This window comes from Pezoporus wallicus, unplaced genomic scaffold, assembly GCF_028554395.1.
Source record: "Pezoporus wallicus isolate ANWC-B61680 ecotype Strahan unplaced genomic scaffold, APGP_CSIRO_Pwel_v1 contig_6484, whole genome shotgun sequence".
Taxonomy (NCBI): domain Eukaryota; kingdom Metazoa; phylum Chordata; class Aves; order Psittaciformes; family Psittacidae; genus Pezoporus; species Pezoporus wallicus.
The window spans coordinates 4,091,621-4,105,398 of record NW_026638903.1 but is presented as its reverse complement, the minus strand read 5'-3'; the positions used below and the strand labels follow the sequence as shown (position 1 = coordinate 4,105,398).

Here is a 13,778-nt window from a genome sequence, read left to right as displayed (position 1 = left end):
ATCACTGGTGCTTAGTCTTTCAGTGTCAAGACAGTGAGAGCTGCTAAAAATTCACAAATAGTTTCTTGGTTAGTTTGAAAGAGGGTCAGAGTAGACTTCTAAAAGGTTGGTCCTCATGCCTTATGTAACAGCCTTTGGAATATGGGGAGAAATTACTGATGAGCTCTAAATGCAGTTACATTAGGCTATAATTATTTTATCTAGCACATAACTAAATCTCAATGGTCACTAATCTGAACCATCATAGAAATGTCAAGAAATAAGCGTATATCCTGTCTCTGATACCTGTTTTCTAGAAAGAGCAACGATTGAGTTCAACTCAGCCTCCTGGTGTCAGCACACTCTGTGAGAATGGACAAGATTGCAGATCTAATGCAATTCTGGTGCCAGATGGTATTCCCCAGCCATTAGAGAGATACTATAAAGATGCTTCCACCCACAACCACTTAAGACCTGCTCACAGCTGCCTGGAGGAACCTGGCTCAGAGTCTTCATTCAGAAACTTGTCAGAGAAACAGCTTTCTGCCATCAGTGGGGATGTGGCTTCACCACAAGTTAGTACCATCAGGAAATTAAAGATGGACACGTCACAGTACCTGAGCAAGCTGCGGAACAGACTCTACAGGGGTAATCGGCAACTTGTTTCAGTTGATCCAAGTATGTACTGTATCTGTGCTGCTGACAATTACTACTGGTACACTTAGGTACCAGGAGAACTCATGTATGACTGGTTGAAACATGAGAAACAAAAGATTGAAGACAGAGTTCGTGTTGTTTATAATGCATTATGCAGGTTAGAGAGCAGTGCTTAGTGCCAGTGTCCTCTACTGAAGCGTAGAGGGTCGTGTACTTGTGAAACGGGATAGACAGCAGGATTTTCAAACTCCAATCCTTATTTTGCAGCTGATTTTGTGGCTATGGAAAATTAAGCTTGTAATTTTTAATGTTGCTTAAACTGGGGAAAAAATACTTTTTCTTCTTTGAAATAGCTGTGTTGTGGCCTCTTTCTTTTAATAGTTTTGAGGATCTTGGGTAAAGAGTGTTAATAAAGATACAAAGCAGTACTTGTTGCATTTGCTTTCATGCATGCCGACTTGTTTGAGCAATGTATTTTGATATTACATACAAGAGAGAATTTTTTGTTCATCTGAAATCTGTAGTGAATGAAATATTCCGAAGTCTGCATTGTGAAGTATGTGCATACTTCTTTTTGTCTCTTTAGTTGTCCTTTCCAGTGATGATGAAGATAGACCTTCTGAACCAAAATGCACTGAGCTGCTTCAGGATAATATCACTGATAGTAAAGAAACAGACCAACAGTCTGACTTCAATTTCTCAGCAAAGCAGGTGGAAGACAAGATGGAAAGTCACACAGAGCAGGTACTCCAGTTTTTGGCCTATGTATTGTTATGCCAACCCTTTATTTCTTCAGTGTTTATTTTTTTCTTTCGTGCCAGGACAAAAGTGAAATGCTTAGAGCAGATATGATTAGTCCCAGCAACAAACAGTAGCTGCAGTAATTCACAGATAGAATTCTGGACAGTCTTCAGAGAAGATCTCTGGATCTGAAGCTTAAGTGCTTTTGCAACATACAGTGTATTTCATAGTTTGAAAATAAACATTTGGGAATGTTTAATACTACAAACAGGAAGGATCAAATACTAACCTGAGCTAGAGGTAGACATGATGAAGATACGTCTGTGAAAAGGAGTGGGGGTTTTTATTTTTTTTTTTTCACACAATGTTTTATATTGATCAAGTTCAAGTCCCCAGTTTCTTCTTGTCTTTCAGTCCTCTGCTGTAATTCAGTGCATGGAGTTCAAGGATCTTTGTTGACAGCAGACAGAGATAGGGTAAAGTTCCCATTCCTGTGTGGCTAGCACTGAATCTGAAACTAGCTGTAAATGTTGTTGCCCCATTTTGGCTTTGACTTGGATTTGGGTTACCTCTGTAATCCTGAAACAAGCCAGAAGACCCATTGCTGCCTCTTCATACAGATGCATCATTTTGATCATAAACACTGAATTGGATCCTGTACCTTTGATATCAAAAGAGGGTATTTGTTATTGCTGTGTTATTTGAGGTTTTACTTGGCTCTAGATTAGTAAAGAGCACAGACTATATCTTTCAATGGGAAATTTAGTGGTGAAGCAAGATACTGTTAAGCCCTTAAGGGTATTGTAATGATTGTAATAATATTTACAGCTTTTTAATATGGGATTTTTATATGGAACTTGGCTTTGGGAGTAAATTCTTACAAACATGCAAAGAAAATTCCTGAGGTTCAAGAGGGAAGTATCTCATTTGGAGCCCTTTACTAAATACATATTTTTTTTTTTTTTTTTTTTTTTTTCACCCTCCAGTTTATAACAGAGTCAATTGAAGATAAATGTCCTGTCAGTTTACCTTCTGGAAGCACACCTAGAAAACAGACAAACCCAGCATTGGCAGTGAAATTTGATAGTCTTTACATTGGGAAATTTAACTGGCTATCAACAGGTCCTGCTAGGGTGAGTTGTTTTGTTATAGTGAAATTTTGAGAATATTTAAAAATTAAAATTCTAGTTAAGCAATGCTAGTGGTACTTAGTGTGGAAGCACTGAGTTTTGCTTTGGCTAAGCAATGGAGTATGTACTCCATTACCTTGTATGTTTGGATTGCTGTCAGTTGAAAAGCTAACTGGGATTATCTGTGGGTCCAGTTTTCAGAGATAAAGGTTCTGTGAAAACGCTGTACTGGAACAGAAATTATACTAATGAAGCTTTTAGTGAATCTTAATGGAAAATAATGGCCATGTTAGAATTAATGTCACTTGAAATAAACACCAATTACTTTTCTCAGAAATAGTACAGATATTTGAATAAAGTAGTCCATAGTGATCAGAGTTCAAATATATACTACGTGCTGACCTTGCTCTGGTTGTAATAACCAGAAAACGCTTATTTTGTCTCTTTAAAGACCTAAAAAACTAATACTAAAAGCATTAGTACATACGCAATGTGCTACTCACAAGGTGTAGAAATATACTTCAAATAAAGTACCAGCTGCAGGACTTTCAACAGGTCTTTGATGAGACTCATTCTGTATATTGCAATAGAAAAAGACATGTTTGAACATGTCTGCCTTTTTTTATTTTTTTTTTTTTGCTCTACAGTAACACATTTTGAAATCTTGGATTGTAATAATAGTTTTAGCTTTGCACTAAAGAGCAGTTTTGTGCAGTAGTTCTCATCCAGCAGTGAGAACATTTCATGGAAATTCCCAGAATTGATATGCCAGAATAATTAGAGTGACTAGTTGAAATATTTTGAGAGTCAAGCTTTTAGGTAGACATTGAAAATTTTCCATGGGGAAAAAAAAATCTTTATTCTTTGTGCGTACTGTGGTAACGTAAAAAAACCCTCTCAATGTGTATGACAACCTTCTGTCAAAGTGAAAAGCATTCTTTATTTAGCCAAGTCTTTTTAACATAGCAGTGGTGTAAACAGACTGTTCAAAGGCCTTTAATTCAAAGTTTATTCTAAATAGCAAAATATACCCCAGTGTTGGATTGTCTATATAGCGTCCTTGATTCAAATAGTGTAGGTAGTGGTCTTGATCATGGGGTGCTTAACCTCCTTTTGTCCTAAGTGTTCATGATTTTTTTCTTCTTAAGAAGCCTGTAGGCTTCTCCACAACTTTCTGCTTATTTCTCAGTTCTTAGCACCTCTGGAAGTTACTTGGCTGTCATTTAGATTCTGCAATATGTGTTGCAGTAGGAATGTTCTTTTAGGTCAAGTAAGCAGTATTCATTCTCATACTAGACATATTGGGCTTGTTAGATTAATGGTTGGACTTTATGATCTTAAGGGTCTTTTCCAACCTAAATGATTCTGTGATACTATTTTCAGTTTATTTGGCTATCAGCAAGGAAAGATAGCAGATAATTAACAATTCTACTTTGTTTTAATCAATTTGTAGAAAGCAAACTAATTTTTTTTTTTTTTAATCTTATTTCAGTTTACAATCAAGTATATTGTGATCCCATTTCAGGGTAAGAGAATTTTCTTCTTTAGCCTTCCCTTAACTCTATATCATTAAAGTATTGCATTAAAATACTTAGTATTTGCTTATGAGTAATTTATAATCTTACTTGCCTCACAAAGACAATTTTTAAAATTTCATTTTTTAATAAATAAAAATATTATTGTCTATAGTGTAAGCATTAATAACTTAGCAGCTTCTTACACTTTTAAGGTGAATTTGTAGTTTTAATGGCCTTTCCGCCCACATCCCTGCATATATTAAGTGTTGAACTATAGTAAATATGACTGTATTTACTGTGTTTTTGAGGTGAAACCTCAGTCTTTTCAGATTAGGATTTTAGATCCTTAGGTTTATTAAACAATAATGTAAGTTGAGTAAAGCTAAGAGGGATATAACTGTAGATTTTTATTCAGTCCATTTTCCAAAGATGATATGTGGTTTCTCTATCCCATAGGAGAAGGTTCTGAGAAGGTGAGAAGTTCTGAATTGGATTGACTAATAGGAATTAATGATTTATAGTGTTTTTTCTATATTTGTAGTTATTAACTCTGATTATCCTGAGCAAAAAAAAAGGCCATATTTTTTATTCCATGAAGAATAGCATTTAGATGTTTAGCTTTGGGTGTTACAATTTGGTAACTTCATTTTCCGTAGTTTGATATAGCCTATTTAAGTATTAGATTCTCACAATTTACGTAATACCAGGAATAAAATCTACAAGTACTGTTTTAATACGCTTTGATCATACTTATGTCTTAGTGTGTAATTACTATAACATGTATGACTTTATCTATGGCAATGAAAGATATGGATATTTAAAACTTTATTTTCTACAGTGGCTCTTAATAAGAGTATTAACCTGACAGTAGATACTCTGGATCTGAGAAGGTTTGGTATGTGGAGAAGTGACGGTGGCTGTTCTGCAACAACGATAATTTTCCTTTGGTTGTCTGTGGATTATGTAGAAAAGATTGAAACCCAATTAGGAAAGTTAGTCATGAGCAAGCCATGTAAGTAGTATTTTTCCTTAAATGCAATAAAAAGGTCAAATATATGGCATATCAATAAAGCAGTTATTTTACAGCTGTGTTTCTGGAATGCTGAGGATAGCCTGTAGGTTTTTTTTTAAACATAAGTTGGCCAATTTTGCTTTTCTAAAATGCCTTGTTGTACTTGGGGAAATAAAAACCCCACAATGTGATTCACAATCTCTTCTACTTAAACAAAAAGACCTTGTAACACAGTTCAGTTGTAATCTGTGTGAGGAGGCCCTCTGAAACTGGGCTTGTGTATAAAGTATTTCCCCCTTTAAAATAAATTCTCGAGAAAAGTACCTGCTGGTTGAAAGGATTGGCAGGTAAAGGTTGATTTGATCTTTGACAAGACTGCAAACAGGTTGGGCAGAGATGTGATTCAGAGCAACCCTGCAGAGAAGAACTTAAGGGTGTTGGTCAATGAGAAACTTAACATGAGCTGGCAGTGAGTGCTCGCAGCCCAAAAGGCCAACCATCTGTCGAGCTTCATCAAAAGGAGTGGACCAGCAGGTTGAAGGAGGTGATCCTGCCCCTCTACTCTGCTCTCATGAGACCCCACTTGGAGCACTGTGTGCAGTTCTGGTGTCCCCAGTATAAGGACATGGAGCTCTTGTGCAAGTCCAGAGGAGGGCCGCAAGGACCATCAGGGGCCTGGAGCACTTCCTGTGTGAAGACAGGCTGAGAAAGTTGTGTCTGTTCAGCCTGGAGAAGAGAAGGCTGCATGGAGATTTCATAGCAGCCTTCCAGTATCTGAAGGGGGTCTACAAGGATGCCAGAGAGGGACTCTTCATCAGAGACTGCAGCAATAGGACAAGGGCTAATGGGTTTAAATTTAAACAGGAGAGATTTAGGCTAGATACAAGGAGGAAATTCTTTACTTTGAGGCTGGTGAGGCACTGCAACAGGCTGCCCAAAGAAGTGGTGGATGCTCCATCACTAGCTGTGTTCAAGGCCAGGTTGAACAGGGCCTTGGGCGTCATGGTCTAGGCATCCCTGCCCTTGGCAAAGGGGATGGATAGGGTTGGAACCTTTCCAACCCTAACTATTCTGTGATTCTATGATTGCATTATTACAATTTGCTATTAAAAGACACTTTGCTCAGTTGCTGGCCCTGGATCCCCGTCTTCCCATTGCTGGCATCTGTTCATACAAGCCAGTGCCAGTTGCTTGTAAAAGCTGTCATGCACACACAGGCACATAGCTGGCCAGGACTCCCCTGGTCCCAGTAGCTGACCCCCCCCGGTGCTCTCATCCTTAGAGATACATGGTGAATCCCACAGTGAGAGCTGTCCCTTAGGAACTTGCTCACCCTCCTGCCTCCCAAGAGGCTTCAACTATTCATTTAGTTTGGCTTGATCCGCTAGCAGTTGTGCTCGCTTGCACTTCAGTTGCTGTGTTCAGAGACACCCACACATCCCTTCCCCCCATCAAATAGAGAGTTCACCCAGGAGAGAGCTAGAAAGGAATTTAATGAGAAGATGGGATAGACTGCTAATTAATGCACAGGGCGTGTCAGACAAGTGTATTGACTAGCAAAGTATTTAGATGTGACTGGTCCTTTTTATGCCTTTAGCCCTCTATTTTCCCATACTTGTTCCTCTCCAAATTATCTGAATGCCTGCCTTTGCTTCCTCCCTTAAACATCCCATAAGAAGTCCTGGGCAATCTCCAAATGCTCTTCCCTGGTCTCTCATCATGTGTGCCATACACCTCAGCACAATCTCTCCTCAGTCTGAAAGGTGATCTGGCGTTGACTCATCTTGATGGGTTTCAGGTCTGAACCCTGGGCCTGAAGGTCTCCAGGGACAGCCCTAGGAAGGGCCCAGACTGGGTGTCCCTTTCTCCCAGTCCTTAATTTGGGTTCTTACAGCCGTTGTGCTCCTGCGCTCCTCTGGGCTTACGGAGGTGGGCCTTTGGTTGGCTGATGGCCTCTGAGAGGAACCTGGCAGTATATTACTTTGGCTTCCACTCCTGCCATTGTCTCTCAGTGCTCCTTTTTGGTTCTGCAAATGAGCTTCTATCATGTAACCTAATAGTTAATACTCATTCTCTCCTTTCTCCAGCTAAATCTAGTGAATTTGTATTTCTTAAACTGTCCCAACCACTCACAGAATGGGAAGAAGACAGACTGACTGAAGTGATTACAGGTGTGAGCAAGAAGAACAGAGCACCAGATCTCCTTGAGTTTTTGTCTTTGAAGGAAGCACTATCCTTGTTTAAGGACCTTTCTCCTGAAGAGAGCTCTTTTATAAATTACAGTAAGGATCTACTAAAGCAACGTATACCAAAACAGAATATCGCAGATGCTTATAAGCCTGCAGTTCAGGTTAGTTGTTTGATTCATCACCACCTGTTGGCAGTCACACATTTTAGTAAATTTTAGATACATCTTCTGTCCATAGCTAAATAAAAAGAAAATCAATCATGTTTGTTATTTCTCTCATGTTATTTCTCTTATTATTGCACAATGGGGCAAGATTTGCAGTAAACTAGATTGTGTCCACAGAGGGATAGTGTATAGACCTCGTCAGTAAGTGGCAAATAGTGAAGCTTTGTCAGCTCATGGTTGATTATGCCTAGAACCATGGGAATTTTCTACCCTTGTGGTGTCTTCAGGGCAGCAGTTTTGGAGTTAATCAAGTAGGGAGTGATGGAGCCATTTTTTCAGTTGAGCTGGAAGTGAAGGGATGCAGCAAAGGAGGAGCTGTGTATCTTGCTCATTCCAGACACCTCTAGATGATGTACTGCTGGGCCAGTCACAGCTTGAAATGCTAAATAATTCCTAATGGTGCTGGAAAGATGGAGTTGTGCAAGGTACCTCCCTCTGAGGAGCACTGTCTTAACACAACCCTACATCCTTGTCACTTCAGAAATTACATATGTTTGATCCCATCAGAAAAAAAGCACAGAGACAATAGATCAATCTGTCTGTGAAACTGGGAACTTAAAAATTAAGCTAGCATGTCCTAAATCTGTATCATCTTTAGGCAAATTGGTTAAGAACTAGATTTTTAAACCTTCCAAACATTCACAGCTCCTGTTAAGACAGTCTGATACTTTTCTTCATCCGTTCAGGTCCAACAGGTCCAGTTTTCTTCCCCAAAACCAATTCTGTATCAGTTGGCTGAATATGCTTAAACAGTTTTAGAGAGAGGTTATGAACAGAGGAAGAACTGTCATCTTTTTAAAAGGGATATAACTTTTTTAGTTATATGACTAGTGGCATGTTTGCCTAAATCATGATGTTTACACTTCTGCTCTCCAGCAGGATTCCTCTTCAGAGATGCAGGGTATTCCTGTGGGCTTCAGGCTTGTTTATTGTGTGTTCTGTTTTACATATTAAGCTGTATAATGATTTTTACTATTATTATTGTTTGGATTTTTTTCTGGTAGGAATCAAAATCAAAAGTTGCTAGGCCCAGTTATGCCCTTGCAAATAAGCAGAATAGTGGTTGCTATTCTATCTCTCTGTCCTCTGCACTGAATGAAGAATGGAAAGAAGTAAGAGAAACTGGAGCAGTTAAGAAGTATGTATATTTCATATAAATGAGAGGATGAAAATATAACAGATTGAATAAACAAATTGCTGGAATAAAATCCTTGGCTTCAACTACTATTCTGTAGTTTATTTGAAAGTGTTATCTTAAAGATGCTCTAGAAATCTAAAGTACCACTGAGTATGAATATAGTTATTCCTGTTTCCGTCCTAATAGTTAACAGACAAAATGGATGTGTTACAGGATGACAGAAAATCTCACAGAAGTCAGAATACCTTAACTGTGACTACATCATATCATGGATGCATCAATGGGAGGGTAGGGACCTCATGGCTTCTGTGAGTTTCCATCTAAGTCTGTATCACGGCAAAACTTTAAACTTCAGCTGAGTCTTTTTTTTCTTTTTTAATATAAGCAATGTTTTCTTTTACTCTTCTGGCTCTCTATTTATAACTAGTTTGTCATACAATTTACTAGTTAGTACAGGAGCTTGGTTAGCTAAAGACACAAAATTTTGAGAACACAGAGGTGTGTAATGCAATGAGGTACTAGGAGAGTACTGACGTACCTCAGTTCTGTCTGCACTAGTCTGTTCGCCCTTGTGCTTCTAGTACAGCAAACATTACTGGAATAAATTGCTCCTAAGAATTCTTGCCTTCTGCAGTCACTGACAGTATAGCAGTTGTTTTTGTTTCTGCAACAGCAAAACTGCTCATTTTGTCATTCCATTTAAGTAATATGTTTGTTAATACACAGCTTTTAAAATATATTTTAAATACTAGTAGTAGAGGTAACTTGGGCAGTTTCAATCTACTTACAGTACATATGGTGCGTAAACCCAAGTTTCCTGCTTGGAAACATGGGAGTCCTATTGGACTCTTAATGAACAAAAAGTCACTGTTCATTAATACCATTTGAGAATATCTCCCCTAGAATTTATTTCCATTTTATATAGCCATTTGTCAATTACTTTCTATTAAAAAAAAAAAAGAAAACCAAGATGAAGGTAAAAAAATAATCTCCTTTTCGAAAACTTTTCTCAAAATTTCAGTGTGCAGTGGGGTGCACATTTAATTTGTAACTCTCAACTGTTGGAATAAGAAATGGTAAAGGATGTTTGAGTTAGTCAACAGTTTTGAAAATCACCATTTTTAACAGGTTTTCTAGAAAATCTTCTACATGTGAAAAATAATGTTTGTCACTCTTACAACTTGATTTTGATTTGTATTTTCTAGCTTAATTATTTATCCACCCCCACCTGCAAAAGGAGGACTGGGAGTCACAAGAGAAGACCTAGAGTGCTTAGAATATGGAGAGTTTCTCAATGATGTCATTATTGATTTCTATCTTAAGTAAGTAATCAGAGCTTTAATTGTACCCTTCTTTATGTGACCTAATCTGGACTTGAACTACTGTAATGCTGGTCTCTAAATATGATACAATAATTTCTGAAGTAACAGCATGATGAATTTGTAAGTTGGACTCCTTGTAAAGATTTGTGTATTCTCAGCAGGTTCAGCAGGTTCAATTGTTTCAGTTTCATTCCTCTTGTCCCTCTAAAGGGCTGTGATATCATCCAGACAGAATAGTGTGGGGAAAAAAGCCTCTTGGTGACCTCACAGAACAGAAAGTGCTGAGCAGGTTTAAGCAGGCACCTGAACAAAGTAGAGAGTCTGTACTAGTAGTTTATTTACTAAGCTCACATGAAATGAAGCATCCTTTCCTATTCCAGACAAGAGTTCAGGAATTCTGAAGTACAACTCCTGCAGAAAGCACTACAGCTAATTGTGGAAGCTTCTTGAGTTAGCTGTGCTTGGCCTACCTGCTTTGTGCCATCATCCTAAAGTTGTTTGTGAAAGCAAGTTTTCCAGAACCAGCATGGTGGAACGCAATTCTCTGAAGCCGAGATTTATTTTCCTTGTGCTGACTTAAACCTAAGCAGAATTCTGGCTCTTTTGAAGGCCATCTGCAAGAGTTCCATTTTGCTTGGCATGCAGTATGGCTGCTGTAACTGTGAGCAATCAGAAGCCAGTTAAAACTTGTTATCTAAAGGATAACAAAGACTAGAAACCTAACCCTAAAAATAAATTCAGAAGCATTATTAACCTGAGTGTGATAAGTCATTAAAATATTTGTGTTGTTTTGTTTTGTTTTTTTTTTTTTTTGGGGGGGGGGGGGTGGGTGGGTATTGTTAGTTTTTTGGGGGGGGTTTTGGTGGTTTGTTGTTGTTGTGGTTTTTTTTTCAAATCAGAAAGTAATGGTACTTTCTAGAAAAGGAATTTAATAATTTCCTTCTTTTTTGTTTGGTAGATACCTGTTGTTGGAAAAGGTGCCAAAACATCTTGCTGACCGCACACACATTTTTAGCAGTTTCTTCTATAAGTGCCTGACCAGGGCAGAAAAAAATTCTGAGGGGGATCTCAAAGTTCCGTAAGTTCATTTTAGACACTGTTATGTGCAGAAATAAGCTGACAGTCGATGCCACTTGGAAGATCTGCAGATCTTCTAGTTAGCACATTAAATAGCAATCATTGTTCTTCAAGGGGTTAGTGATTAAATGTTGTAACTCTCATTTTAAGCATATTGATGTTTTTCATTTAAATGTGCATGTGATTCATAATGAATGGGAATGAAAATGTTATCACGTTTCTCCAACTTTATCTGAACTTTCAGACAATTAATTTATGTATTTTGATCTTTTTATTCTATGCAGTTTTGCAAGGTATGCATAATTTCAAGATATTGCACTTCTAAAACTATTTTTAGATTTATCACATATTTCATTATACGTATTGATAATAAATTCTTGTCTGAAGTTTTAATAAGACTTTTTACACACCATGTTTGCACATTTGGTTTTTAACACTTGTGAACAATAGAATTGGAGAGTTTCACAGAAAAAGTATCATTAACAGCTCAAGAACCCTGTATCGCTTTGTGTTTCTAGCTAAGATTCTATAAAAACAATCTCTAGAACACTCTCCATTTCTTCTCAGTACTGATGTTTGAGAGTGGAACTTGCCCTGCCACTTCACTTACAGTGATGATCTGCCAGCAACTTTCATTCTGTTTTCATCATTCGTTTTATCGGAGTTGTGGGTTGTTTTGTTTTATTTCCCTCATCCTGTTTCTCCCTGAAGTGATTTTTCTTCTTTTATCCATTTTTATCTTCTTTTATTCCCCAGGTTTTTATTCTACTGACAAACTCGATGGCCACCTGCCCAAAGAGGTGTGCCATGTTGTGTGTGTTGCAGTCACTGCTAGGTGAAAGCTATTAAGGTCAAAAAGAATGCAACTTCTGTAATATTCTCAAAGATGTCTCAAAAATTCAGGGAGCTGTGCTTTAGAGAATGTCTTCCATCGTTTTCCTGTCTTCTGACCCTGAATGTTCTGAGGTGGAAACAAAACTATCCATGTTAAGGCTGCTGTTGTGGCTTGATCTGATTCCTCTAGCAAGGCTGGGCTGTGCATAACCTTCTTAAGGAACTGGAGTGGCACTCGTAATTCCCCATACTTCAAGGACTATAGCTGCTCCAGATCAAGAGATAGCTTTGGAAGTTCTGATTTTATGTTTGGGCTTAGATACTTATCTGGTGATTACAGGTGGTTTGGGTTTTTGTTTCTGTGGAGTTTTTTGATAAATGGATAGGGGAAATTGGGCTCTGTACTGTTGTAAATGAAATTAATTTCAGCTTAACATAAAGACCTTTTGCTTCCCTTTGTTTATGCTGCTTAGGCAGTAGATGAGAACCCTTTCTATAGGTGCTTTCCCCTTTCAATTCCCAGTACTTATAGAGTCATGTAGCAGAGGAAGCTTTTATGGCAAGTCTTCACTTAATGCTGGCCCATGCAGAGTCCCACTGCTTTTCCATTACTCATTTTCTCCTGTTCACCCTGCGCTGAGGTTACCTTTCTTAATTGCTGATCAAGATGGAATCAGAATGGGAATAGGGATGTCTCCTGAGTACAGTGATTTTTGCTTTCAGATGATACCGGAGCAAAGTTTCATAAACTGTTTGTTTCTATTTCAACTTGTGCAACCTAAGAAAGTTGAAAATATACATTTGGGTTTCTTCTTAATTTTTTATTATTCTCCTAGTTACCTGTCCTCATGCATTATGTCTGTAGGACTGGAAATGAAATGTGCTCCAGCACTTAAAGCTCAGGACTGGAGGGGGTCCAGTCCTGGCTTTGCTGCAGTTGTGTTGCATGACTGTATTTAGTGTTTTCCTTCAAAAGATAAGGTTGTTTAGATAGGCCTTCAAAGTGGTACTGTGAATTTTAATTAATTGGTAAGTTGCTATAGATCTGTTTTATACTGGCTGGTGTTTAGATGAGATTTTTGCATTTTGTGGAGAAAATAATACTTACTGGTTAAGTAACTGCAAGAAATTCTTTCAATTCTATGGATGGATGGTTTTTTTTCCAGAAGAGTTTAAGGCAGTTCACAAATGGCTTGTTAGTCACGTGGGCTTAACGGTGTGCAGATTTGTTTTTTTCTCTGTCAGAAAAATTTCAAGAGTAAGTGTAAAACCTATTGAGGGATTGGGGAAGATGTAGGAGTACTAATCCCCATGCTTTGCTTTAACTTAAAAAGAACAAATCTGAACAACAGTTGTCATTTGGTTTCTGCAGAGCAGCACAGAGAAGACACAGAAGAGTAAGAACGTGGACTCGTCATATAAACATCTTCAGTAAAGATTATATCTTTGTGCCTGTGAATGAGGAGTAAGTCTGTGCATTTTTCACACCTGATATTTAGAGATTTAAATATTTGAATGTTGTGATAGATTTATGCCCATAAGTTTGGATCACTGGAGATTAACACGAGTTCATTAGACTTTTGAAGTCACCTTCAGTAAACTTTGCATCTTTGTTTTTTGTTTTACTGAAAACTGCATTTATCATAGAATCATAGAATAGTTCTGTGATTCAGTTTTCAGTAAATAGGTGACTAAACAGAAAATCTAACTTTTGAAGAGACTTAAAAATTACTCATTCTACACCTGTTCTTCGAGATCTTCAAAATCTAATGATCTCGTGTGTTGTTTTTTTTTTAAATATCATTTGTGTGTCATTATAATGATTCCTGTGCACTAAAGTAATGTTTCTGTAAAGAAATTACAGCAACTCTCAGTGTTAATGGATTAGGAGTAGTACTTCCAAGGTCTGTACCTTGGCCTGGTTGAATAACTGACCTGCAGATGGCAACTCCAGTAAA

General features: G+C 37.8%; 1 protein-coding gene across 1 annotated transcript in view; it reads left to right on the top strand.

Annotated features, from left to right (window-relative positions):
- Positions 1–13,778, top strand: part of SENP7 (SUMO specific peptidase 7) — a 37,404-nt gene that overhangs the window by 16,724 nt on the left and 6,902 nt on the right. Inside the window, exons 8-17 of the mRNA XM_057413039.1 lie at positions 297–657; positions 1,223–1,380; positions 2,364–2,510; positions 4,000–4,033; positions 4,863–5,036; positions 7,124–7,386; positions 8,454–8,587; positions 9,793–9,909; positions 10,868–10,987; positions 13,193–13,285. Of these exons, the coding sequence (XP_057269022.1) occupies positions 297–657; positions 1,223–1,380; positions 2,364–2,510; positions 4,000–4,033; positions 4,863–5,036; positions 7,124–7,386; positions 8,454–8,587; positions 9,793–9,909; positions 10,868–10,987; positions 13,193–13,285 (1,601 nt within the window). The remainder of the gene's footprint in view (positions 1–296; positions 658–1,222; positions 1,381–2,363; positions 2,511–3,999; positions 4,034–4,862; positions 5,037–7,123; positions 7,387–8,453; positions 8,588–9,792; positions 9,910–10,867; positions 10,988–13,192; positions 13,286–13,778) is intronic.